The 25336-nt window shown below is 52.6% G+C and overlaps 2 protein-coding genes across 5 annotated transcripts in view; both read right to left on the bottom strand.

Moving 5' to 3' along the window:
- Positions 1-1827: 1827 nt before the first annotated feature.
- polr1h (RNA polymerase I subunit H) lies at positions 1828-13518 on the bottom strand. 2 transcript variants are annotated; one of them, XM_072259153.1, is made up of 5 exons: positions 12692-13518; positions 11861-11990; positions 10465-10571; positions 2666-2775; positions 1828-2005 (listed from the first exon to the last, which is right to left on the bottom strand). In XM_072259153.1, the coding sequence occupies exons 2-5, from the start codon at positions 11982-11984 to the stop codon at positions 1981-1983; spliced, it is 366 nt and encodes a 121-aa protein (XP_072115254.1). In that variant the 5' UTR covers positions 11985-11990; positions 12692-13518; the 3' UTR covers positions 1828-1980. The 2 variants fall into 2 exon arrangements, with proteins under 2 accessions (XP_072115254.1, XP_072115253.1); XM_072259152.1 differs by lacking the exon at positions 12692-13518 and adding an exon at positions 12593-12685.
- Positions 13519-13624: 106 nt separating this feature from the next.
- dhx16 (DEAH (Asp-Glu-Ala-His) box polypeptide 16) overlaps positions 13625-25336 on the bottom strand; it is a 56224-nt gene continuing 44512 nt past the window's right edge. For 2 of the 3 annotated variants that reach the window (XM_072259148.1, XM_072259149.1), the window contains exons 17-21: positions 22056-22123; positions 19184-19346; positions 17479-17640; positions 15623-15796; positions 13625-14200 (exon numbers count right to left, since the gene is read on the bottom strand). In XM_072259148.1, coding sequence (XP_072115249.1) covers positions 14072-14200; positions 15623-15796; positions 17479-17640; positions 19184-19346; positions 22056-22123 — 696 coding nt within the window. In that variant the 3' untranslated portion in view covers positions 13625-14071. Of the gene's footprint in view, positions 14201-15622; positions 15797-16657; positions 17387-17478; positions 17641-19183; positions 19347-22055; positions 22124-25336 lie in introns of those variants that run through there. The other variant, XM_072259151.1, reaches the window with a different exon arrangement.

Raw genomic sequence — 25336 nt, 5'->3', positions numbered from 1 at the left:
CCTCTCACACACACCTTTCCTTTCAAACTGCAGCCCCCCCCAATCCGTTCTCTCTTCCACCCACTCCAGTGGACCATCGCCCACACTCTGCTCCCACTGGGTCCCCTCTTCCCCCCACCCACCATTGTTCCCATCTGCCTCCTCACTCCACCTTCCCTTCCTATCAGATTGCACCATCTGTCACCTCAGGCAGTGAGGTCTGACAGTGCGCCTCGGATCCCCTGATCTTGGGCGCCCCAGGTATCAGGGAGGGATTTTTATATCCATCCCATCTATAAATCTCTCAGATTTCAGCAGAGAAACAAGCCCTTTGGCCCATCTACCTGCAGCAGGACCACAGCTCTCCAAACCATGTGTGTTTATCCATGTTGCACCACTTCCACTGCAGCTCGTTCCACACTCTCACCACCCTCTGGGTGAAGAAGCTCCCCCCAGATTCTCCTTCAATATTTCACTTTAAACTGGTGACTTCTAGTTCGAGTCTCACCCAGCCCGAGTGGGAAAGAGCCTGCTTGCATTCAGCCCGTCTGCACACCTTACAGATCTGATTTACAGCTGGGTAACAGGCCTTTCTGGCCGGCCCAACGAGCCCGCACTGCCCAATTACACCCAACTAACCTACTAACCTGCACAGCTCTGGGATGTGAGAGTCGCGGTGCAGAATTCCTGAGAGGTTAACTTACATTGCATTTGCCTTCCTTGCCACCGCCCCGCCCTGCAAGTTAACCTTCAGGGGATCCTGCTCTACGACTCTGAACAGGTTCAGAGGGTAACTGGGCAGTGCAGCGCGGGCGTTCTTTCCGAGAGGACTAGAATAGAAAATGCCATGTTGAGGCTTTAGAAGGCATTGGTCAGACCACACTTCAGAGTATTGGGCCCCTAATGTGAGAAACCTCCCAGAGGACCCCAGCCTTGTCGTAGGGTTAGGAGGCCTGCATGCCTCAGGGACCTGGAGAGCTAAGCTGGCTGGAGTCAGGGCTTTCTGCTTTGGCTCTTGATGGGTCAAAGGGTAGAGGCCAGACTAAGAGTGGTCCACCGATCCTCCAGGATCAGGGGTTCAGCTCAGGGCTAACGACCCTGACCGGTCAAACAAAACTGTTACACAAACAGCATTGAAGAATCCTACATCTGAGCGTGACGATATTCCTGAGTCTCCACCCAGGACTTGCATGACTGACTCTAGTGAAAGCAGGGAGGAAGCTGCTGACATGATGAAGGAAGCCCTGAACATGGAGGACCTTCACTTCTGCCCTAAACATCTAATTTCCTGTTTAAAATGAAGGTCCTCTAACTCTGGCAAGTAAGACAGCATCTGAGATGCGTGCTGGCATTTGGCGAAGGTCCAGATCAGAGTCACGAAAATTACTCTGGGAATGAAAGGGTTAATGTCTGTTGCTGGCTCTGGGCCTGTACTTGTTGGAGTATAAACGAATGGGGGGGTGGGGGGAACTTCACTGAAACCTATCGGATATTGAAATCCTAGAATGAGTGGATGTTTCCTTTTGTAGGAGAGTCTAGGATCAGAGGGCACAGCTTCAGGATACAAGGACACATCCCTTTAGAACAGAGACAACGAGGAATTTCTTCAGTCAGAGTGTGATGAATCTGTGGAATTCATTGCTACAGATGGCTGTGGAGGACAGCTCATTGGGCATATTTAAAGCAGAGGTTGATACGTTCTTGATTAATATGGGTGTCAAAGGTTGTGCAGTTAAGAGGAAAAATAAATTAGCCATGATCAAACAGCAGAGAGACTTAGCGGATACAATGGCCTAATTCAGCTCCTGTGTCTTATGGTCAAAGCAACTGACAGGTTCAGCGACTCTCTTGTAAGAAATTTGGCTCATTTATTTACAAAATCAACAACAGAGGAACAAGGACGAGAGAGAGAGAGAGACTGGACCTCCAACAAGTGAACCAACTGGCCAGGGGTCCCACCCCCAGTGTGGGGTCTGGTTGCAGTTGCTGCCTTCTCCATGGTCAGGAGTCCTCCTTCTCTTGGTGCCTGCAAGGAAAGAGGAAGGTCAGGATTCCAATCCGGCTGAGTCAGGGGTCGGCAACACACTCACACTCAAACTCAGCACATGTCCAGACCTCTGAGCAGGGCAATAGGCACCAGTGATACAACGTCAGCAGAAGGTGAAATGTCTCCGGCTGCTGGTGTCAGCTGGGACAGTAGCTAAAATGGGCTGGTAATCAGTGACTGCAGGAGTCTGTGACACTGTTAATTCCCACTGATAGTGACTGTAGGGTCTGTGACACTGTTAATAGCCACTGACAGTGACTGTAGGGTCTGTGACACTGTAATTCCCACTGACAGTGACTGTAGGATCTGTGACACGGTAATTCCCACTGATAGTGACTGTAGGGTCTGTGACACTGTTAATAGCCACTGACAGTGACTGTAGGGTCTGTGACACTGTAATTCCCACTGACAGTGACTGTAGGATCTGTGACACGGTAATTCCCACTGACAGTGACTGTAGGGTCTGTGACACTGTTAATAGCCACTGACAGTGACTGTAGGATCTGTGACACTGTAATTCCCATTGACAGTGACTGTAGGATCTCTGACACTAATTCTCAGTGACAGTGACTAGGATCTGTGACACTGTAATTCCCACTGACAGTGATTGTAGGGGTCTGTAACTTCTGCTGAACTCACCTGCAGCTGGTACACGTGTAGAACACTGTCTGCCCCTCGTCCGCCGAGCGTGTTTGCCGTGTGTGATACTCCATCCCATCGTGTCCACAGCGCGAGCACTTCCGATCCACCTGAAACAGAGACCCACGGCCGTTAGCAGCTCCCACTGACACTACGCCCCCCGCAGCAGAGCCCAGACTGAGTTGCCACCCATATCTCCACTGCCACCCTGTGCAGTGTGACCCCTCTCTTCCAGCCAATACCTGCGGGGGAGGGGGTTCCAGTGCCCCGCTCTCCTTGGCACGGGATTGGGTAAGTTTGGGTGGGGGACAGCTCACTGCCACCTTCATAGGAGCACGACCGCCAGGTGCTCACGTCCACGAAGGTGCGCTTCGAATCCCGTCCCTGCTGCTGAGAAACTGAGCATCAGTCAGCACGGAGACAGCAGGCCCAGGATGCCCATCCCAGCAGCTGGGGCGGGATTCCCCAGCGCTTGGCCCACATCCTCTAAGCCTTTCCTTCCTGTATATCCATTGTTATTCTCCCCACCCCAGCCGCTCGCTGGGCGACAGCGATCCCTCAGGTTTCCGATTAAATCTCTTCTCTCTCAGCTCACGGGTACATCCCTCTTCACCATTAGTACAGGAGGTGCTGTCATCTATCGTCAAAGAACCCCGCCGCCTGGCTGATTTTTTTCTTCTAATTGCGCTCTTTCTTGTAACAGTTGTGCATAATTTATGTTTAATTCAGGTTTTACTGGTGGACGTTGTGCAGCTGACGCCGTGTGCCTGTGATGCGGCCGCAGGTTTTTCAGTGCACCCGTGCACGACAATAAACTCCACTTTGACTCTTAGCAGCTACAATCGGGCAGGAATATCAGAAGCCCGAAGTCTCACACCAACAGGTTCAGGAACAGCTACTTCCCTTCACCCATTCAGTTCTTGAACCAAGCAGCACAACCCTGACCACCAGCTCAGTAGGACAACGCCGTGAGCACGGTCCACCTCACCTTTCTTTTGTTCTAATTCTGTCCTTGCTTGTAAAAATGGTCTTTATGTTTTTCTTGCAAACGCTGCTTACGGTACGTGCCTGCGGTGCTGCTGCAGGTAGGTTTCTCACTGCCCTTGTGCACACACGTACTCGTGCAGATGACGATAAACTTGACTTTGACAGGCGTCCTGTAGATAATGAGGGGCTAGGTTCCTAATGCTACACCTGCCCACTCACCTCCTCCCTCACCTCCAATCAGGGGCTCAAACAGTCCTTCCAGGTGAGGGAACACTTCAGCTGTGAATCTGCTGGGGTCGCCTGATGTGGCCTCCTCTACGTCGGCGAGACCTGACAGAAATCGGGGGAACTGCTTTGTGGAGCACCTCTGCTCCATCCACCAGAAGTGGAATGTCCCCATGGACAACCATTTTGAATCCCTAGTCCCACTCCGACATGTCGGTCCATGGAATCCTCTTTTGCCACGATGAGGGCGGAGGGGCAACATCTTATATTCTGTCTGGGTAGCCTCCCACCTGATGGCAGGAATATTGTTCCGGTAATTTTTCCCCTCCCTTTTTTTCTTCTTCATTTCCCCACTCACTTCACTTACCGCTTCTCACCTGCCTATCACCTCTCCCTGTTGCCCTTCCTCCCACGATCCACTCTCCTCTATCAGATTCCTACTTCTCCAGCCAGCCATTTACTTTTCCCACCCACCTGGCTTTGTCCATCACTCTCCAGCTTGTTCTCCTTCCCCAGCCCCCACCTTTTTATTCCAGCGCCTTCCCCCTTCCTTTCCAGTCCTGACGAAGGGTCTCGGCACAAAACGTCGACTGTTTATTCATTTCCATAGATGTTGCCCGACCTGCTGAGTTCCTCCAGCACTTTGTGTCTGTTGCTCGAGGTTCCTAGTGAAGCCCCTCGTAGTGCAGACACTTGCAAAGGGATCTACACTAAACACAGCTTTTGCAAATGATGCCAGTTTTGCGATGGACAGTGGGAAGTTCATCAGCCTTTTCCCCCAGCAAGGATGCAGCAACTCAAAAGCAAATCACACTGGCTTTGCAAAGCTGAATCGCACGACCTGCCCAGCCAGAGACCCAGAGGTGGTTGTTGCTGCTGGACGGAAGAGCAAGAGGAACTCAGGGGAATTCCCTTGCCACTTGGAATGGCCTGATTCTTTCACAGACTCATTCCTATGAACCCGATCAGGACAGGAATTGCTAAAGGTTGCTGCTGTACAAAGATCTGTGTTTGAACGATTGTCTCCAGTACGTTCAGAAAAACAAACTGCTGGATGGACTTAGTGGGTCAGGTGGCGTCCGTGGAGGGAGCTGGGCAGCCGACGTTTTCGGGGTCAGGGACACTGCAACTGAACCCGAACCCAAAACATCGACTCTTCCAGGGTTTGATCTACAATACCCCTCCCTGAGGTGATGCAAGGCCCTGCTTCCGGTGGTCTGTGAAGGCTCCAGAATCTCTCAACTCTCAGAGAAATAAGGCTCCAGAATCTCTCAACTCTCAACTCTCACCTTGTTTCTGTCTGACATTAATGCTGCCTTTATCGTTACACGACGACAGGGCAGTAAAAGCTGGGGGATTATTCAAACAGGCCAGCAGGGGAGGGCGAGAAGACAGCGACAGGGGTCTGGAAGGAGGTGTCTTCATTTATGTGGGCGGAGGTGACACTAAACAGTCCCTTTGATTGGGATAACGTGAAAGAGTTAAAAGCAGACCAGCCAGTTAAAATGGAAAGGAAACTGCAAGAGTAACCCCGCTGGATGGGCTGGACACCAGTTTCAGCTTGCCTCGCACAGCGCGCTTTGCATTAGTCACGGTAACCTCATTGGGGAAGGCTGATTATTACCATCCATTGCAGAACAAGTCCCTGGAGGGGCAGCTCTGCCCACTCACCAGGGTGCTGTGCATATACAACGACGGCCAGAGGAAGTGGTACAGGTGGGTACAATTTTGGTATTTAGAAGACACGGACGGACTCAAAGATGAACTTTATTTGCCACATGTACATCGAAACATACAGTGAAATGCGTCGTTTTGCATCAACGACCAACCCGGACCGAGGATGTGCGGGGGCAGCCTGCAAGTGTGGCCATGCTTCTGGTGCCAACATAACATGGCACCGCTCACAAATCCCAACACAACATGGCACCGCTCACTAACCCCAACACAGCATGGCACCGCTCGCTAACCCCAACATACCATGGCACCGCTCCCTCACCCCAACACAGCATGGCACCGCTCACAAATCCCAACACAGCATGGCACCGCTCACTAACCCCAACACAACATGGCACCGCTCACAAATCCCAACACAACATGGCACCGCTAACTAACCCCAACATAACATGGCACCGCTCACTAATCCCAACACAGCATGGCACCGCTCACTAATCCCAACACAAGATGGCACCGCTCACTCACCCCAACACAGCATGGCACCGCTCACTCACCCCAACACAGCATGGCACCGCTCACTAACCGCAACACAGCATGGCACCGCTCACTAATCCCAACACAGCATGGCACCGCTCACTAATCCCAACACAGCATGGCACCGCTCACTAACCCCAACACAGCATGGCACCGCTCGCTAACCCCAACACAGCATGGCACCGCTCACTAACCCCAACACAACATGGCACCGCTCACTAACCCCAACACAGCATGGCACCGCTCACTAACCCCAACACAGCATGGCACCGCTCACTCACCCCAACACAGCATGGCACCGCTCACTCACCCCAACACAGCATGGCACCGCTCACTCACCCCAGCACAGCATGGCACCACTCACTCACCCCAGCACAGCATGGCACCGCTCACTAACCCCAACACAGCATGGCACCGCTCACTAACCCCAACACAACATGGCACCGCTCACAAATCCCAACACAACATGGCACCGCTCACTAACCCCAACACAGCATGGCACCGCTCACTAATCCCAACACAGCATGGCACCGCTAACTAACCCCAACACAGCATGGCACCGCTCACTAACCCCAACACAACGTGGCACCGCTCACAAATCCCAACACAGCATGGCACCGCTAACTAACCCCAACACAGCATGGCACCGCTCACTCACCCCAACACAGCATGGCACCGCTCACTAACCCCAACACAACATGGCACCGCTCACAAATCCCAACACAACATGGCACCGCTAACTAACCCCAACACAGCATGGCACCGCTCACTAATCCCAACACAGCATGGCACCGCTCGCTAACCCCAACACAGCATGGCACCGCTCACTCACCCCAACACAACATGGCACCGCTCACTAATCCCAACACAGCATGGCACCGCTCACTCACCCCAACACAGCATGGCACCGCTCACTCACCCCAGCACAGCATGGCACCGCTCACTCACCCCAACACAGCATGGCACCGCTCGCTAACCCCAACACAGCATGGCACCGCTCACTAATCCCAAGACAGCATGGCACCGCTCACTAACCCCAACACAGCATGGCACCGCTCACTAATCCCAACACAGCATGGCACCGCTCGCTAATCCCAACACAGCATGGCACCGCTCACTCACCCCAGCACAGCATGGCACCGCTCACTAATCCCAACACAGCATGGCACCGCTCACAAATCCCAACACAGCATGGCACCGCTCACTAATCCCAACACAGCATGGCACCGCTCACTAACCCCAACACAGCATGGCACCGCTCGCTAATCCCAACACAGCATGGCACCGCTCGCTAATCCCAACACAGCATGGCACCGCTCGCTAATACCAACACAGCATGGCACCGCTCACTAATCCCAACACAGCATGGCACCGCTCACTCACCCCAACACAGCATGGCACCGCTCACTCACCCCAACACAGCATGGCACCGCTCACTAACCCCAACACAGCATGGCACCGCTCACTCTCCCCAGCACAGCATGGCACCGCTCACTAATCCCAACACAGCATGGCACCGCTCACTAATCCCAACACAGCATGGCACCGCTCACTCACCCCAGCACAGCATGGCACCGCTCACTCACCCCAACACAGCATGGCACCGCTCACAAATCCCAACACAGCATGGCACCGCTCACAAATCCCAACACAGCATGGCACCGCTCACTAATCCCAACACAGCATGGCACCGCTCACTCACCCCAGCACAGCATGGCACCGCTCACTCACCCCAGCACAGCATGGCACCGCTCACTAATCCCAACACAGCGTGGCACCGCTCACTAATCCCAACACAGCGTGGCACCGCTCACTCAGCCCAGCACAGCATGGTACCGCTCACTAATCCCAGCACAGCATGGCACCGCTCACTAATCCCAGCACAGCATGGCACCGCTCACTAATCCCAACACAAGATGGCACCGCTCACTCACCCCAACACAGCATGGCACCGCTCACTAATCCCAACACAAGATGGCACCGCTCACTCACCCCAACACAGCACGGCACCGCTCACTCACCCCAACACAGCATGGCACCGCTCACTCACCCCAGCACAGCATGGCACTGCTCACTAACCCCAACACAGCATGGCACCGCTCACTCACCCCAACAGAACATGGCACCGCTCACTCACCCCAACACAGCATGGCACCGCTCACTCACCCCAGCACAGCATGGCATCGCTCACTCACCCCAACACAGCATGGCACCGCTCACTAATCCCAACACAAGATGGCACCGCTCACTACCTCCAACACAGCATGGCACCGCTCGCTAACCCCAACACAGCATGGCACCGCTCACTAATCGCAACATGGCATGGCACCTCAATTCAGCAACAGTTTCTGCCCCCCAGATTTCTAAACAGAAATTCTACCCCCCCCAGTTATTTGTTCCTATATTACACCATATATTTTTGTAATTTGTACTAACTTGTTTTGACTTTCCACCTCAACTGCTGCGACTCAGAACAAAGTTCACGTCATACAAGTCAGCGATAGTGACCCTGATTCTGAATTCCACAACCAATGACCTTTCTAAGAGTTTATTAAGCAGGTATCCTGTGCTTAATGGACTTTCATGCAATGATGGGTTCTTTAGATCTGTTTCTTTATTTTCCGGACAGGAGCAGAAATCTGTCTTACCAAGAGCAACAGATGCAAAATGCTGGAGGATTCCAGCAGGTCAGGCAGCATCCATGGAGAAGGACGTTTAGGGCTGAGACCCTTCATCAGGACGGCAGAGGAAAGGAGAAGAAGCCAGAATAAGATGCGGGGGGAGGAACAGCTGGCAAGAAATGGGTCAAACAAGGTGAAGGGGAAGTGGGGAACCTTGGAGTGACAGGTGGAGGTGGTAAAGGGCTGAAGAAGGAATCTGACAAGGACAGTGGGTCACAGCAGGAAGACCATACTAAGACACAGACTTTTCAATGTTCACCGATAATTGACAAACCTCCCTGACCACCGACTTTAAACATCTGCCTTTCCTATTTTCTGCTACAATAATTTTCTCGAGAAAATACTTGACAATGCCAACCATGAATCTGCAATGAGAGGGCAATTTTCTAGAGGTGGATTTTGTGCAGAGACTGCTGACTAATCTTGCTTGATCGCAGAGTTGTGGAAGAATTCACTGGTCAGACATGTGACTGGTTAACCAGGTAAATACAAACACAGGAGATGCTGCAAATACAGAGTAACACACACACACAATGCTGGAGGAACTCAGGGAGTGTCTATAAACAGTCCATGTTTGTTCAGGAACTCAGGGAGCGTCTATAAACAGTCCATGTTTGTTCAGTCCCGATGAAGGGTCTCAGCCAATAACATTGACTCTTTATTCCCTCCATAGATGCTGCCTGACCTGCTGAGTTCCCCCAACATCTTAATAACGCTGAACGACAGGGTGACGGGGAACGTGCAGCTTGTTAATATACAAAGAGAGTTGCGATTTATTACTGAAAGCAAGAGATGATGCTTTTGCACTTGTAAATAAAGGAAAACTCCTGGTTTTCACAAATGTTTCATCCTGCTGCATCACATCTCGATACAGCAATTGCTCTGCCTGAGACTGCAAGAAATTGCTGAACATTGAGGACACAGTTCAGTCCATCATGAAAACCAGCCTCCCCACCACTCAGTCCGTCTACATTTCCCACTGCCTCGGGAAAGCAGCCAACATAGTCAAAGGCCCAGACCAAGGCACAGGAGCAGAATTAGGCCATTCAGCCCATCGAGTCTGCTCCACCATTCCATCATGGCTGATCCCGGATCCCACTCAACCCCATACACCTGCCTTCTCGCCATATTGTTTGATGCCCTGACTGCTCAGGGAACTATTAACGTCTGCCTTGAATATACCCACGGACTTGGCTTCCACCGCAGTCTGTGGCAGAGCATTCCACAGATTCACCACTCTCTGGCTAAAAAAATTCCTCCTTACCTCTTCCTAAAAGGTCACCCCTCAATTTTGAGGCTGTGCCCTCTAGTTCTGGACACCCCACCATAGGAAACATCCTCTCCACATCCACCCTATCTAGTCCTTTCAACATTTGGTAGGTTTGCATGAGATCCCCACGTACTCTTCTAAATTCCAGTGAGTACAAGCCCAACACTGTCAGACACTCCGATGTTGACCCCTTCATTCCCAGAATCATCCTCGTGAAACTCCTCTGGACTCTCTCCAATGTCAATACATCCTTTCTGAGATACAGTGCCCTAAACTGTTGACTGACTAGTGTCTTATAAAGGCTCTATTCTCTCTTCCCCCTCGGACAGGCAGAGGATGCAAAACTCTGAGAGAAGGGAATCACCAGACTGGAGCACAGCTTCTGCCCCCAGGCTGCGGGGTTCTGTCATCTGCCCTCCAACACTCACCACCGGCCCGGTCGCGTCCCTGGCCTCGTCCTCAGCAGTCAGGTTGGCCCACAGGATCTCTGGATCATTGAACACCAGCTCTGAGTGGATCTCTGTCCCTTCGAAGGCTGGGGAAGGAACAACAGTCAGTGGAGAATAGCATGCCCGGGGAAGACCAGGGCCCAGCCTGAGAAACAGAGTGCTGGGAATAAGCAACCCTAAAATAATCACAGAGTGTACAACTACAGATCCCAAATAAACACGGCCCAGATGGAAATGCAGGCCCAGAAATAAACACTCCAATCCAATGCACAGGCCTGAAATAAACACAGCCCAAGCAGATTCACAGTCCCAAACAAAACACAATGCAGCTGAAAACGCAGGCCCAGAGCCAACCCACAGGTCTGGAAGGTGGTTTTACACAGGTTCTGGCAGAGGTAAAGAGCTCTGGGAAAAGGGCAACAGTGCTGTGACTGAGATTGGAACGGGGGTAAAAAAGCAGGGTCGAGATTCGGTTCTGTGGGGCAGGATGGTGGAATTCATTCCCACAGTTCCTCAGGCAGCTGGGACCCCAGTGATTCTGGTGATTTTCCCCGAACTGTCCCCACAGACTACCCCCCCCCCCCCAGCCACTGGGACAGTCACACCACAGCTCTTGGTGTCTGGAGGAATGGAAGGAAGGCAGTTCACTTGGACTTCAGCCCAGCTGGTTGCCCTTGCAGTGGGAGGGGTGATACTGGCAGCTACCAAATGTCCACAACACGCTGGAGGGACTCAGCAGGTTGGGCAGCATCCGTGGAAAAGAACAGACAACGGTTCGGGCCGGAACCCTTCGTCAGGGTTGTGAGTGTTGCTTTGACCCCAACATCTGCAGATCATTTTGTGTTTACCAAATGTCCAGCCTGGTACTCTGCTGTGGATATGTGTGATGGGACAGTATAGGCAAGAGGGAATTTCATTCTGTGCCTGACCCTGGGAGTGTGTGATGGGATGGTGCGGAGGGAGCTTCACTCTGTGTCTGACCCCGGGAGTGTGTGATGGGATGGTGTGGAGGGAGCTTCACTCTGTGTCTGACCCCGGGAGTGTGTGATGGGATGGTGCGGAGGGAGCTTCACTCTGTGTCTGACCCCGGGAGTGTGTGATGGGATGGTGTGGAGGGAGCTTCACTCTGTGTCTGACCCCGGGAGTGTGTGATGGGATGGTGCGAAGGGAGCTTCACTCTGTGTCTGACCCCGGGAGTGTGTGATGGGATGGTGTGGAGGGAGCTTCAATCTGTGTCTGACCCCGGGAGTGTGTGATGGGATGGTGTGGAGGAAGCTTCACTCTGAAAGTGACACTGGGAGTGTGTGATGGGACACGTATTAGCCCATTCTGTGTTGTAACATCGAGCATGGCCACAGACACCCCGGATACTCACCATGGACGCTGATCTGGAAGCCACACCTACGACACACCACGAACTGCTCATGACCCGGTAGCGGCAGGATGGTTCCACACTCAGGGCAGAAGTCAGGGTCAGATTCAAAGCAAGAATCAGCCATCGAAGCCTGGAGGGAGAGAGGAGGAAGCCAAGAGCCAGGTCATCAGTGGGCAGAGCATGGGGCCATCACCTTACTGGGCCATACCCAGTCTTATGCCCAGCACCCCTCTGGACTCCCACTGCTCTGAACCATTGTTCCTCCCTCACCCTGCCCCACTCCCTGACTAGAGAATCAGTGTCACAGTTGACAGGCTGCCATCCTCCAAAAGGGTCCACACTGGGTCTCTCAGTTCGTTCTCTCCAGTAACCCAGGGCGAGATCTGCCACAGTTCAGGTGCCCATCTGGGGTCAGACCCCCCCCCCACCTCAGGGCCCTCACCAGCATTGCCCCCCCGCCCCGGGACCCGGACCCTGACCCCGTCCCTGGCCCCACCACCTCCCAACCTTACTTACCGTCACCTTTCCATCCTACTCTTCCCCACACTCCCTCCTCCACTTCTTCCTTACCCCATAACCCCTCCTATAACCTCTCTCTCTCTCCTGCACCCCTCTTAGCTCCCAACAGTGTGCCCTCTCGCTTCTGACCCTCCACAGCTCCCTCCCCACCCTGCGCCCCCTCTCTTCCCAACCACGTGCTCCTTATCCCGGCACGGTCCCCCTTTTACGCACCCGTCCGGCCGCGGCCTGCCGCTCAGGCTATGGGTATAGAAACGCGAAACGCCGGTCCCCCAGCCGAACTCTCCCCCGGCAAAGGGAAGGGGCTCCTACCGCCAGCAGCGCCCCCCGGAGGTGGACTGGGGAGGGGGTTTCCTATCGCCGATAGAGCGCCATCCGGCGGCGGGGAGGAGTTGCTTTCGCCGGTACTGCTCTCACGGGCAGCGAATAGTTCCTCCAACCAGCAGCGCCCCCTGGCGGCGGGGAGAGGTTCCTACCGCCGACACCGCTCCCGGCGGCGATCGGAGTTGAGTTCCAACCACTATCTGTAAGAAGTTTGTCCATTCTTCCCCCGTGTTCCGCTTTCTCCCAGATTCCACAGGCGCACAAGTTAGTTAGCAAGCTGTGGGCATGCTATGTTGGGGCCAGAAGCATGGTGGCACTTGCCCCCAGACTATATTAGTCAAACGACACATCAGAATCAGAATTATTATCACCAGCATGTGACGTAAACAGCAGCAGCAGTTTAATGCAATACATAATATAGAGAAAAAAACATAATAATAATAAAACAATTAAATATTGATTTCACCATGTTTTGATGTACATATGACAAATAAAACTAATCTTTAAAAAAAAGCTGAATTGCATTATGCTTAGTAGGGCAGTCTAGGTGGACCGAATTTGTGAACTGGGAACTGTCACTTTCACAAATGATTACCATGATGCTGGGAATTCCAGAGTTTGGAGTTCAATTCCAGCGTCCTCCGTAAGGAGACTCTATACATCCTCCAGTGGAATGCGTGTCCGCGTGTCGGTTTCCTGTCACAGTCTAAAGAGGTACTGGGTAGGCCAATTGTTCATTGTAAATTGTCCGTGATTAGGTTGGAGTTAATCGGGTTTGTGGGTTTGCTGGGACAGAGTGGCTCAAAGGGCCAGAAGGCCCGACACTGATCTTTATCACTGAATAAGTACTTATCACTATGTTTTGATGTAGGTGTGATGAATAAACTCGAATCTTGAAACAGTGAAAGACAATACACTCTCTCAAAAATAAAAACTTTATTTCAAACCACTGAGAAGTTGGCAGGTTACGCAGGCTGGAGCAAAGTGTCAGATCGGAGTGCGAGAGCTGTCAGTGTTGGCCACTGAGACTGACCTGTGCAGCCAGCGTGATCTGGTATTCTCTCCATCCTCGCCAACGATTCCCTGAGGTAGAACAGCCCCTCCTCTGACAGGTGTAGTGGGGGCCAGAGGGCTGTAACCCTCGGGGGTGGGGTGGGGACAGGGAGGGGCCCGACTGACCAGCGTTGTCAGACAGGATGCTGCAGGGACCAGGGCTTCCCTTTACAAACTGTGCATGATGTACGGTGACAGTGAAGACTGCACCTCAGGGACCAGCCTGCCAGGTGAGAGGGGGGTGTCGTGTGGGACAAACGTGGCCCCCCCCTCCTGTCCCTTTCCGGATTTGACTCCAGGCGACTCCCGTCACGCTCAGCCCAGCTCCTCTCGCGCCTTGCCCGCTTTCTTGGGCATCTTCTTGCTGGCGGCGTCCTGCAGCTCCTTTGTCTTGTAGTAGTGCGGGGCGACCTCCAGCAGCCAGGCGCTGTCGATCTCGATCACCTGCGATGGGGAAGAGGCGGAGGGGAGTTTAAAGGCAGCCGACCGACGGAGAGGTGGATGAAGGGGAAGGGCAGAGACGGGGAAAACGGCACAGGAACAGGCCCCTCGGCACAGCAAGTCCGTGCTGGCCGCAACATCAAACTTAAATCTCTTCTGCTTCAGATGCTCCAGAGAGGGTGCAGAAGAGGTTCACCAGGATGCTACCTGGATTAGAGAGTGCTCGCTACAAGGAGAGATCGGTAAAACGAGGGTAGATTCCTCTGGTGCATCGGAGGCTGCGGGAGACCTGACAGAATTATGAGAGAGCAGAGACAGTGTCATTTCCCCCTTGCTGAAATGTCGAAAACTGCAAGCCGCAACTTTAAGAGGGGTTAGGGTAGTTTAAAGGAGACTTACGAGCTAAGTTTCATTTTACACGAGCTTTGTTTTTACGAAATGGTGGAGGCAGATATGGAGGAAAGTACAGGGGGTGTCAAGAGTTATGGTTTTTATTTACAGAGAGTGGTGGGTGTGTGGAACACGATGTCAGGAGTGGTGGTAGAGGCAGATACATTCGAGACATTCAAAGATAGAACATGTTGCAGGAAAGCAGCACCCACCAGCCATGACATGGTCTATTCTCGCTGCTGGCAGCAGTAAGGTGGTACAGGAGCCCCGGGATCCACCCCTCAACCATCAGGCTCTTGAACCAGTGAGACTAACTTCACTCGTCCCATCAATGAAATGTTCCCACAGCTTACTTTCAAGGGTTCTTCGTCCCATGTTCTCCATGTATATTGTTTCTTTATTTATTATCATTATTTTTCGTTTGTATTTGCACAGTTTTGCACACTGGTTTGCTGGTCCGTCCTGCTGCGTGCGGTCTTTCACTGACTATTGTTTCTTGGCTATCCCGCAAGAAAATGAATCTCAGAGTCACACAGTGACGTTTATGTAACTTTGATCATAAATTTAATTTGAACTTTGAAATGGAGGGCATTGTGGGAGGGAAGGTTGGATTGATCTTGGAGTAAGTTAAATGGTTGGTGCAACATCAAGGGCTGAATATGTTCTATGTTGAGATGTGATATTACAGCAGCATTTAGCCAGGCCCATGAAGAGATGGGGAGCAGCCCAGGTGTAGTTTAATCTGGAATGATCAGCACAAACTGATGGGCAGAAGGGCCTATTGCTGTGCTGTATTGTCCATGCTTCGTCCCGAAGGCAGGTTAGCAGTGAGTCAGATGGATTTGGAGGAAGACAAGACAGGCTGATCTTGGTGAAGGTTCTGGAGGGCAGGGTGGGCCACTGGCACGTTGGGGGGGAGGGGGAGCGGAGGGGAGAGGAGACGAGCTGTAGTCTGAACGAACGGTCTGCCTCTGCACTCCCCCGGGTGCCGGAGGTCCGGGAACACCACGGTCCAGGCGGAGGGGTGGAGAGTACCTGTCTCATGAACTCCTTGGTGGTGAAGACCAGCTCGTGGTAGATGAGCCAGCGGGGTTGCTCCTCGAACAGGCTGCTGTTGGGGTGGACGTAGACGGACTGCTGGTGCTTCACCGTCTTGTAGCCGGAGCGAGTCAGCCGGGCCGTGTGGTAGAAGAAGCCAGCGGTGATCGCCTGGGGGTGAGGGGCACAGGTCTTTAACAACTTCGACAGACATAGGCAGAGGGCATTCTGACTGGGTGCATCACCACCTGGTACAGGAGGCTCCAGTGCACAGGATCAGAAAAACCTGCAGAGTTGTAAACTCAGACGGTCCGTCAAGGGCACCAGCCTCCCCACCATCGAGAACATCGTCAAGAGAAGGTGGCACCCATCATTAAGGGCCCTTGTCACCCAGGACATGCCCTCTTCTCATGACCACCACCGGGAAACTGAACTCTTCAACGTTTTAGGAACAGTTTCTTCCCCTCTGCCACCAGATTGCTGAACGGCTAATGAGCCCATAAACACTAGCTCAATATTTATTTTTATTGTAATATAAAACTATTTTTGAAATCTTCCACTGTCCTGCTTCCTAGAAAACAACAGATTTCCCGACATATGTCTGTGATGATAAACTGGAATCTGACCCTGAAAGCCAGTGAGAAGCAACAAGTTCCCAGCGTGTCCCGACCCGAGTCTCAAACCCCTGGGCAGTTACACAGAGCCATCATCTTTCAGCCGGATGGGCTGAGCTGGATCTGACACAGAGCACCCAGGCATGGCTGTCCTTCTGCCCGTCACAGCCATTCTGGCTCACAGGAAGAACGCCGCTATCAGATCCTCTCTCCAACCTCCTGGCATTCAATCACTGCCCAGCTCTTCACAGTCACAGGGAGATACGGCCGGTCAGTGCTGACCATCAATCACCCATTTACAACAGCCCCATTCTCACTCTCCCCACATTCCCATCGTTCCCCCAGAAACACCCCCCCCCCCACATTCCTACCAGTTCTACCCCCTCCCCTACATATTAGGACACTCCGCAGTGGCCAACTAACCTACCCTGCCTCTTCCCCCTCCCCATCCGTTCATTAGGATGTCGGACTGGACCTGGACTCCACTGACACTGGACCGGACTGAACCCTGGGATCCAGATAGAACTACACTGGGCCAGACTAAACTCTGGGAGCTGGATTGGACTAAACTCTGGGAACTGGACTGCACTGGACTAAACTCTGGGAGCTGGACTGGACTGAACTAAACTCTAGGAGCTGGACTGGACACAGCTGACCCCTGGGAGTTGAAGCAGACTCTGGGCACCGGATCAGGCAACAGTGCCTGGCTCACCCTGCGGATCAGGAAACAGTGCCCAGCTCACTCTGCGGATCAGGCAACAGTGCCCGGCTCACCCTGCGGATCAGGAAACAGTGCCCGGCTCACCCTGCGGATCAGGCAACAGTGCCCGGCTCACCTTGCGGATCAGGAAACAGTGCCCGGCTCACCCTGCGGATCAGGAAACAGTGCCCAGCTCACCCTGCGGATCAGGAAACAGTGCCCGGCTCACTCTGCGGATCAGGCAACAGTGCCCGGCTCACCTTGCGGATCAGGCAACAGTGCCCAGCTCACCCTGCGGATCAGGAAACAGTGCCCAGCTCACCCTGCGGATCAGGAAACAGTGCCCGGCTCACCCTGCGGATCAGGAAACAGTGCCCGGCTCACCCTGCGGATCAGGCAACAGTGCCCGGCTCACCCTGCGGATCAGGAAACAGTGCCCGGCTCACCCTGCGGATCAGGAAACAGTGCCTGGCTCACCCTGCGGATCAGGAAACAGTGCCCAGCTCACCCTGCGGATCAGGCAACAGTGCCCAGCTCACCTTGCAGATCAGGATCTTGTCACCAGCTGAAGACTTGAGCTCCACCTCGATCCTCTCCATCAGCCCCTCCAGCTGTTCCCGCACATCGCGAGCTCGGCGCATGGAGCGGAACTGGATGAAGTTCTCGTAGCACCACTGGGTAGAGTATCCACTCTCCACCCACTGCAGGGGTGGGGGCAAAGAGAACAGTCAGAACATTACAAGCCTCAGTGCAGAGAGATACAGGGTGTTCTGAGCACACCTCAGCCCCCCTCCACCACCTAACGTGGGCAGGTACACACCACTGCCCCCCCCCAAATGTGGGCAGGTACACACTGCTCCCTCTGAACGCAGGCAGATTACACACCACGCCAACCCCCCTCCCAATGTGGGCAGGTACACACCGCTCCCTCTGAACGCAGGCAGATTACACACCACCGCCAACCCCCCTCCCAATGTGGGCAGGTACACACCGCTCCCTCTGAACGCAGGCAGATTACACACCACGCCAACCCCCCTCCCAATGTGGGCAGGTACACACCGCTCCCTCTGAACGCAGGCAGATTACACACCACCGCCAACCCCCCTCCCAATGTGGGCAGGTACACACCACTCCCTCTGAACGCAGGCAGATTACACACCGCTGCCAACCCCCCTCCCAATGTGGGCAGGTACACACCGCTCCCTCTGAACGCAGGCAGATTACACACCACCGCCAAACCCCCTCCCAATGTGGGCAGGTACACACCGCTCTCTCTGAACGCAGGCAGATTACACACCACCGCCAAACCCCCTCCCAATGTGGGCAGGTACACACCGCTCTCTCTGAACGCAGGCAGATTACACACCACCGCCAACCCCCCTCCCAACGTGGGCAGGTACACACCGCTCCCTCTGAACGCAGGCAGATTACACACCACCGCCAACCCCCCTCCCAATGTGGGCAGGTACACACTGCTCCCTCTGAACACAGGCAGATTACACACCACCGCCAACCCCCCTCCCAATGTGGGCAGGTACACACCACTCCCTCTGAACGCAGGCAGATTACACACCGCTGCCAACCCCCCTCCCAATGTGGGCAGGTACACACCGCTCCCTCTGAACGCAGGCAGATTACACACCACCGCCAAACCCCCTCCCAATGTGGGCAGGTACACACCGCTCTCTCTGAACGCAGGCAGATTACACACCACCGCCAACCCCCCTCCCAATGTGGGCAGGTACACACCGCTCCCTCTGAACGCAGGCAGATTACACACCACCGCCAACCCCCCTCCCAATGTGGGCAGGTACACACCACTCCCTCTGAACGCAGGCAGATTACACACCACTGCCAACCCCCCTCCCAATGTGGGCAGGTACACACCGCTCCCTCTGAACGCAGGCAGATTACACACCACCGCCAACCCCCCTCCCAATGTGGGCAGGTACACACCGCTCCCTCTGAACGCAGGCAGATTACACACCACCGCCAACCCCCCTCCCAATGTGGGCAGGTACACACCGCTCCCTCTGAACGCAGGCAGATTACACACTACCGCCAACCCCCCTCCCAATGTGGGCAGGTACACACAGCTCACCCCACTCCCCCAAACGTGGGCAGGTACACACCACTGCCCTCCCCCAATGTGGGAGGTGCACACTGCCGTCCCGAATGTGGACAGATTTACATGGTGTCTCAGTACATCAGAGTTCAGGGGTTTGCCCCTGACTTCCCCCTCACCTGGGTGTAGACGTTCAGCAGTACCAGGTGGTCACCTCCCGGCAGAAAGAAGTTCATGCGGGCATTGTCCGCGTGCACCACCTTGTCCTTGGGTCGGTAGAAGATGGCATTATTGACGGACAGCATGGCCGCAATGGTCAGGATTTCCTCTGAGCACTGGTACCTGAGGGGACACAGACAGCCTGAGTGTGAGGGAGGGGAGGCAGGCCCGTCTGCACCCAATACTCACAGACATCGTCAGGAGCTAAGGAGATTCCATGTCACCAAAGAGCCTTACAAATTTCGACAGATGTATGGTGGAGAGCACGTTGGCTGGTGGCCAAAGCACAGGATCACAAGAGGCTGCGGAGGCTTGTTACTCAGCCAGTTCCACATGGGCACGACCCTCCCCTCCATGTTCAAGGGGCAGTGCCTCAGGAAACCACCGTCCATCTCTAAGGAACTTCACCATCCAGGACATGGCCTCTTCTCGTTCCTACCATTGGGGAGCAGGAACAGGGGCCTGAAGACCCACAGTCAATGGTTCAGGAACAGCTTCTTCCCCTCTGCCGTCAGATTTCTGAATGGTCCATGGACCCATAAACACTACTTCACTTTCCCTTCGTTTGTTGCACTAATGATTTAGTTTTAGATTTCACAGCTGCTGTAAAACAACACACCTCACTTCATCTTCGTCAGTGATAATTATTCCACAAAGGGGTACCAACAGGAAGGAAGCTGGTCTACAAGATAGACAGGGACTAGAATATAACATTTCAGAAAGACAGGCAAAATGGTAAACTTGTTGGAGAAGGTTTATGCCGTCATTTTAACACAGGATGTAGCCATTTGGCCCAACGAGTCAGGAGCTTCCTGATCGGTCAGGACATCAAAGGATATGGCGAGAAGGCGGGTGTATGGGGTTGAGTGGGATCCAGGATCAGCCTTGATGAAATGGTGGAGCAGAATCGACGGGCTGAACGGCCTAATTCTGCTCCTACGTCTTATGCAGGAGGAATGTCAGGGAGATGGGGAAGTTTGTAATGTGGTCAATCAAAGCGTCGTACAGACTGAATGGTGGGAATTAGGTGAACGGGGTGTTGCTCTAAGACGAGCAGCAGAGCGGTCATTCCATCAGCATCATGTTCGGAGCTAGTTGGCGCTAAACGTAGACATATGGAGATTGAGAGATTGTACAGAAACTGATCGTTAGATGGGCAGCGTCACCACAGAAGGACAAGACTGTGAACCAGAGCACCCGAATGCAGGAGACTGGGGGAAATGAAAAGAAGGCGAAGACTCGTGTTGGGAAGTTAGATGCAACCTTCGCAGCAATGAAAGAAAGATGAAATCCTATAAAGTTACAGGCAACCTTCGCAGCAATAAAACAAAGATGAAGTCCTATAAAGAGAAGCAGGTTACTGAAAAAGTAGTGAAATCCACATTGTGATGCTGATACTTTCAGCTGGCAGAACAGTTACCTCCTTCACTCATGTGGATGTAACGATTAGTACGAAGCTGTTACAGCTCGGGGCGCCAGAGCTCAGAGTTCAGTTCCGAGCGTCCTCTGTAAGAAAGTTTGTACATTCTTCCCATGACCACGTGGGTTTCCTCCGGGTGCAGGTTAATTAATTAGCTAACCTCCAAATAGACAAATACACAGATAAACAAACGGTTATTGTAAACTGTCCTGTGACTATGCTCGGGTGAAATCAGTGGGTTACTGGGTGGTGTGGCTCCTTGGGCCGGAAGAGCCTGTTGCACACTGTCTCTCGAAATAAATAAAAATAAAACAATATTTCCTTCATTAATGAGAAAGCTTGACAGAGGATGTACTGCTTCCATCTTCCCCAAAGCATACTGGTGTGATTCGACACCATCTTCCCCCAAAGCATAGTGGGTGTGATTCGACACCATCTTCCCCCAAAGCATAGTGGGTGTGATTCGACACCATCTTCCCCCAAACGTACTGGTGTGATTTGACACCGCCATTGCAGAGGGTATCCTCACATCAGCCACTACTGTCTGGTTTGTGCAGTGTCCGCTCACTGTATCAGAAAACTACGGCGCACTCTCAGGTCAGCAGCAAGGGTCACTGGCTGCCGTCCACCATCACTGCAGGCCAAAGAAGCAGGCAGGCAAAATCACTGTGGGTGCTACTCACCCTGTGAACTGCCTTTTCCTAAAGCTGCCTTCCAGAAAACAAAACTTCACGCGAACTCAGAAGTTTCTTCTTGCAGGCAGCCATTCCAGTTAGCCTCCTCCCTCCCTCCCCCCACCCCCACCTCGCTCTGTACATTGTTACTGCACTGGAAACCCCTTAAACCACTTCTCATAAAGCTGTTTACATTGTCAATACACGCTGGTACTTACGTGTTTATGCACATTTTATTCTATATCCATACTTTAACCTCTGCTTATTTTTAAAATAATTCTTTATCAATGTTGACTGTTGTATTTTGTGGCAAGTTGCGAGACCACCCCACAGCAATTGTTAATACATGTAAACGTAGAGGAAGGATAAAGTCGATCTTTGATTGGTAAGAGGCAATGATCTGCCCTGAAGCAGGGTAATTGCTGCCCACGGCTCCATTGAGTTCACTCACACTGTGCCGACAGCTCACCCAGGCGTCAGCAGGGACCACAGTCTAAGCTCTGAAGACTGCACTCACTTCCGCAGCACTGCTCGAAGAGCCCATCTGCATTGTGTGCTCTGGGAGGGGTGACAGATGAACTTAGAGTCAGGAGCAGAGAGATTTCAGGTCCATGAGCCTTCAGTCTGTCCTATTGCGCGTGGTTGGCTGTTGAGTTGGTGCTAAGACTGCAGAAGGAAGCACACTTCGATAAACCGCGTGCTCATCTGCCTTAACCCATACTGGTGTGGGGTACTCACTTCTCTGAAGCCAAGATCATCTTCGACAGCATGGGGTCCACAGGGAGCTCCGCCATCCGCCGACCCAGCTGGAAGAACAGGACAACGTTAGCGAGTAGGGACACACTCTGGGATTGGGGATGACAGCCAGGGAAAGGACAGTGGGGGGGGGGGTAATGGCAAGAGAGAGACGCACTTGTACAGGGAGGTATTGGAGGGATTGTTTGAACCCACCACCTTCTGAATCAAGGAACGGGGGTTCTGCTGAGTGCCAAATGATTAAGCACTTGCTGTAGCACTGATTGAAGGGGTTGCATTTGTTCCAAGGAAATTTATTATCAAACTACATACATGTCACCATAACCCACCCTGAGATTCATTTTCTTGTGAGCATTCACAGTAAATACAAAGAAACACCATGAACTAAATAAAAAATTGCAGAGGGGCGAACAAACTGTGCAAATATAAAAAAAATAGATAAATATCAAGAACATGAGATGAGGAGTCCTTGAAAGTGAATCCGTGGGTGGTGGGAACAGTTCAGTGCTGGGGTGAGTGAGGATGTCCCCTCTGGTTCAAGAGCCTGATGGCTGAGGGGTAATAACTGTTCCTGAACCTGGTGGTGTGAGTCCTGAGGCTCATGTACCGCCTACCTGATGGCAGCAATGAGAAGAGGTCATGGCCTGAAAGGTGAGGATCCCTGATGATGGATGCTGCTCTCCAACAGCTCTCCGTGAAGATTGCTCGATGGTGAGAAGCACTTTACCCATGATGGACAGGGCCGTATCCACTGACCTTTGCAGGCTTTTCCATTCAAGGGCATTGGTGTCTTCACACCAGGCTGTGATGCAACCGGCCAGAATACTCTCCACCACACATCGAGAGAAGTTTGTCAAAGATATAGATGACAAGCTGAATCTTCGCAAGCTTCCAAAAAGTGACGCACTTTCTTTGGAATGATACTTACGTGCTGGACCCAGGAATCTGAAATGATAATACCGAGGAATTTAAAATTGCTGACCCTCCAATGAAGACTGGCTCACGGATCTCAGTTTCCTCCTCCTGTAGTCAGTAACAGCGTTTCGGTCTTGCCGACATTGAGAGAGGCTGCTGTTGTGGCACCACTCAGCCAGATTTTCAATCTCCCTCCTCTGTGCTGATTCCTCACCACCCTTAATTCAGCCAACGACAGCGGTGTCATCAGCAAACTGAAATATGGCACTGGAGCTTCACAGACACAAGTGAGTAGAGCAGGGGACGAAGCACACAGCCCTGTGGTGCACCAGTGCTGATGGAGATCACGGAGGAGATGTTGTTCAAATCAAATAGAGTTTAATTATTGTTCATCCATTCGTGGATACAGCTAAACGAAACAGTGTTCCTCTGAGACCAAGGTGCAAAGCATACACAGCACGTACAAAATAGCGGGCAAAAAAAGCCAGCAGAGTCACACTAAAGAAATATACAGTACGTATAGTCCAAGACCCTGAGCAACAAATTGACGGTACAGTTCACAGCAAATCAGCCCATTGTTCCACTGATCAAACAGTGGACAGTAGCACCGATGGGAAAGGCCAGCCCCCAACTGAACACAGACGCCACGCCACACCGCCTCCGGCGTTTCCTCATCTGGGCTGCAGCACCAGGCAAGCCCACAGCTTGAGGTCTAGTCCACACTACATCCGAGGTTACGCAGCTCCCACGCCGCCTGTCTCACCACCAAACAAGGAAAACAGGACTGTGGCAACTTATATTATTAATGTCCAACAGGGTCTTGTGAGCTCAAGAGAAATGTCCAAGACAATCACCTGCCGTTACACTGCACGCTGCCTTTGCACACCGACTCCGAAGCCTTCCAATCCAAATAACTGAAGTCTGCAAGTAAGGAAGTCACTTGCACCAGTAGGTGTTGAGGCAAAGGTCTCGGAGCTTACTGATTATTTTGAGGGGATGATAGTATTGACTGCAGCGCTGTAGTCAATGAAGAGCATCCTGATGTTTGCACCTTCACTGTCTAGATGTTCTAGGGTTGAGTGAAGAATTAATGAAATGGCACCTACTGTTCCTCTTTTGTGACAGTAGGCAAACTGGAGCGAATCCAAGTCACTCCTCAGGCAGGGGTTGATATGTTTCATCACCAACCTCTGAAAGCTCTTCATCACCGTGGATGTAAGTGATACTGGACAATAGACATTGAGGAAGGTCACCATGTTCTTCTTGGGTGCTTGTATAATCAAAGCCTGCTTGAAGCAGGTGGACACCTCACGCTGCCGGTGAGAGGTTAAAGATCTCAGTGAATACTCCAGCCAGTTGATCAGCATAGGTCTTCAGTGCTCACCCAGGTACCCAGTCTGTGAGTTCACCATTCTCAGGAACTGAACTAATAGGGTCGTTGGGGGCTTTGGGAGTTCGTGAAGATGCCTCTATGTTTTGATGGCCAAAGTGAACATAAAAGGCAATGAGCTCATCTGGGAGTGAAGCCTTGTCACCTCAGTCGCTATGTTTTACCTTTAACATGACAGCATGCAGACCCTGACACAGCTGTCGAGCATCTGTCTGTGATTTCAGATTGTCTGGAATTGCCACTTCACATGCAAGACGGCTCTCCGAAGATCGTACCTGGATCTCTTGTATTTTCACAAACAAGAAAAAACCTGCAGGTGCTGGAAATCCAAGCAACACACACAAGATGCTGGAGGAACTCAGCAGGTCAGGCAGCATCTATGGTAAAGAAAAAACAGTCGATGTTTTGGGCTGCGACCCTTCACAAGGACTGGAGAAAAAAAAGAGTACGAAGGTGTGGGAGGGGAGGAAGAAGCACTAGGTAGTAGGTGATAGGTAAAACCAGGAGAGGGGGAGGGAGTGAAGTAAAGAAAAGAGCCGGGTAGTTGATTGGTAAAAGAGATAAAGGGCTGGAGAAGGAGGAATCTGATAGAAGAGGACAGAAGGCCATTGAAGAAAGGGAAGGGAGAGGAGCTCCAGAGAAAGGTGACGTGCAGGTAAGGAGAAGGGATGAGAGAGGGAAATATGGTAGCATCCGTTAGTCTCGCGAGACCATGGATCTGCGCCTGGAAGGTCTTGCTTCAGTTTGTGTTAGAGCAGCGTCTGTTGTGGCTGTAGAGGCCCACACGGGAGTGACAGTCTCGGCTGCATCGACTGCATTTGAAGGCGCTGTCCTCCAGTGTTGTCTTGGTGCTGTTTTTCCGACGAGTGCACTTTTCTTCAGCAGCAAGCCTCAGCTTCTCTTCTCCTCTTTAGACCACTGCGTAGTTCCAGACTCCAGTGAGAGCGATATCCTCCCA

This window comes from Mobula birostris, chromosome 5 (assembly GCF_030028105.1).
Source record: "Mobula birostris isolate sMobBir1 chromosome 5, sMobBir1.hap1, whole genome shotgun sequence".
In the NCBI taxonomy this organism is placed as follows: domain Eukaryota; kingdom Metazoa; phylum Chordata; class Chondrichthyes; order Myliobatiformes; family Myliobatidae; genus Mobula; species Mobula birostris.
Note: the sequence above shows the minus strand (reverse complement) of the source record. Positions and strands in the feature narration are given on the sequence as shown.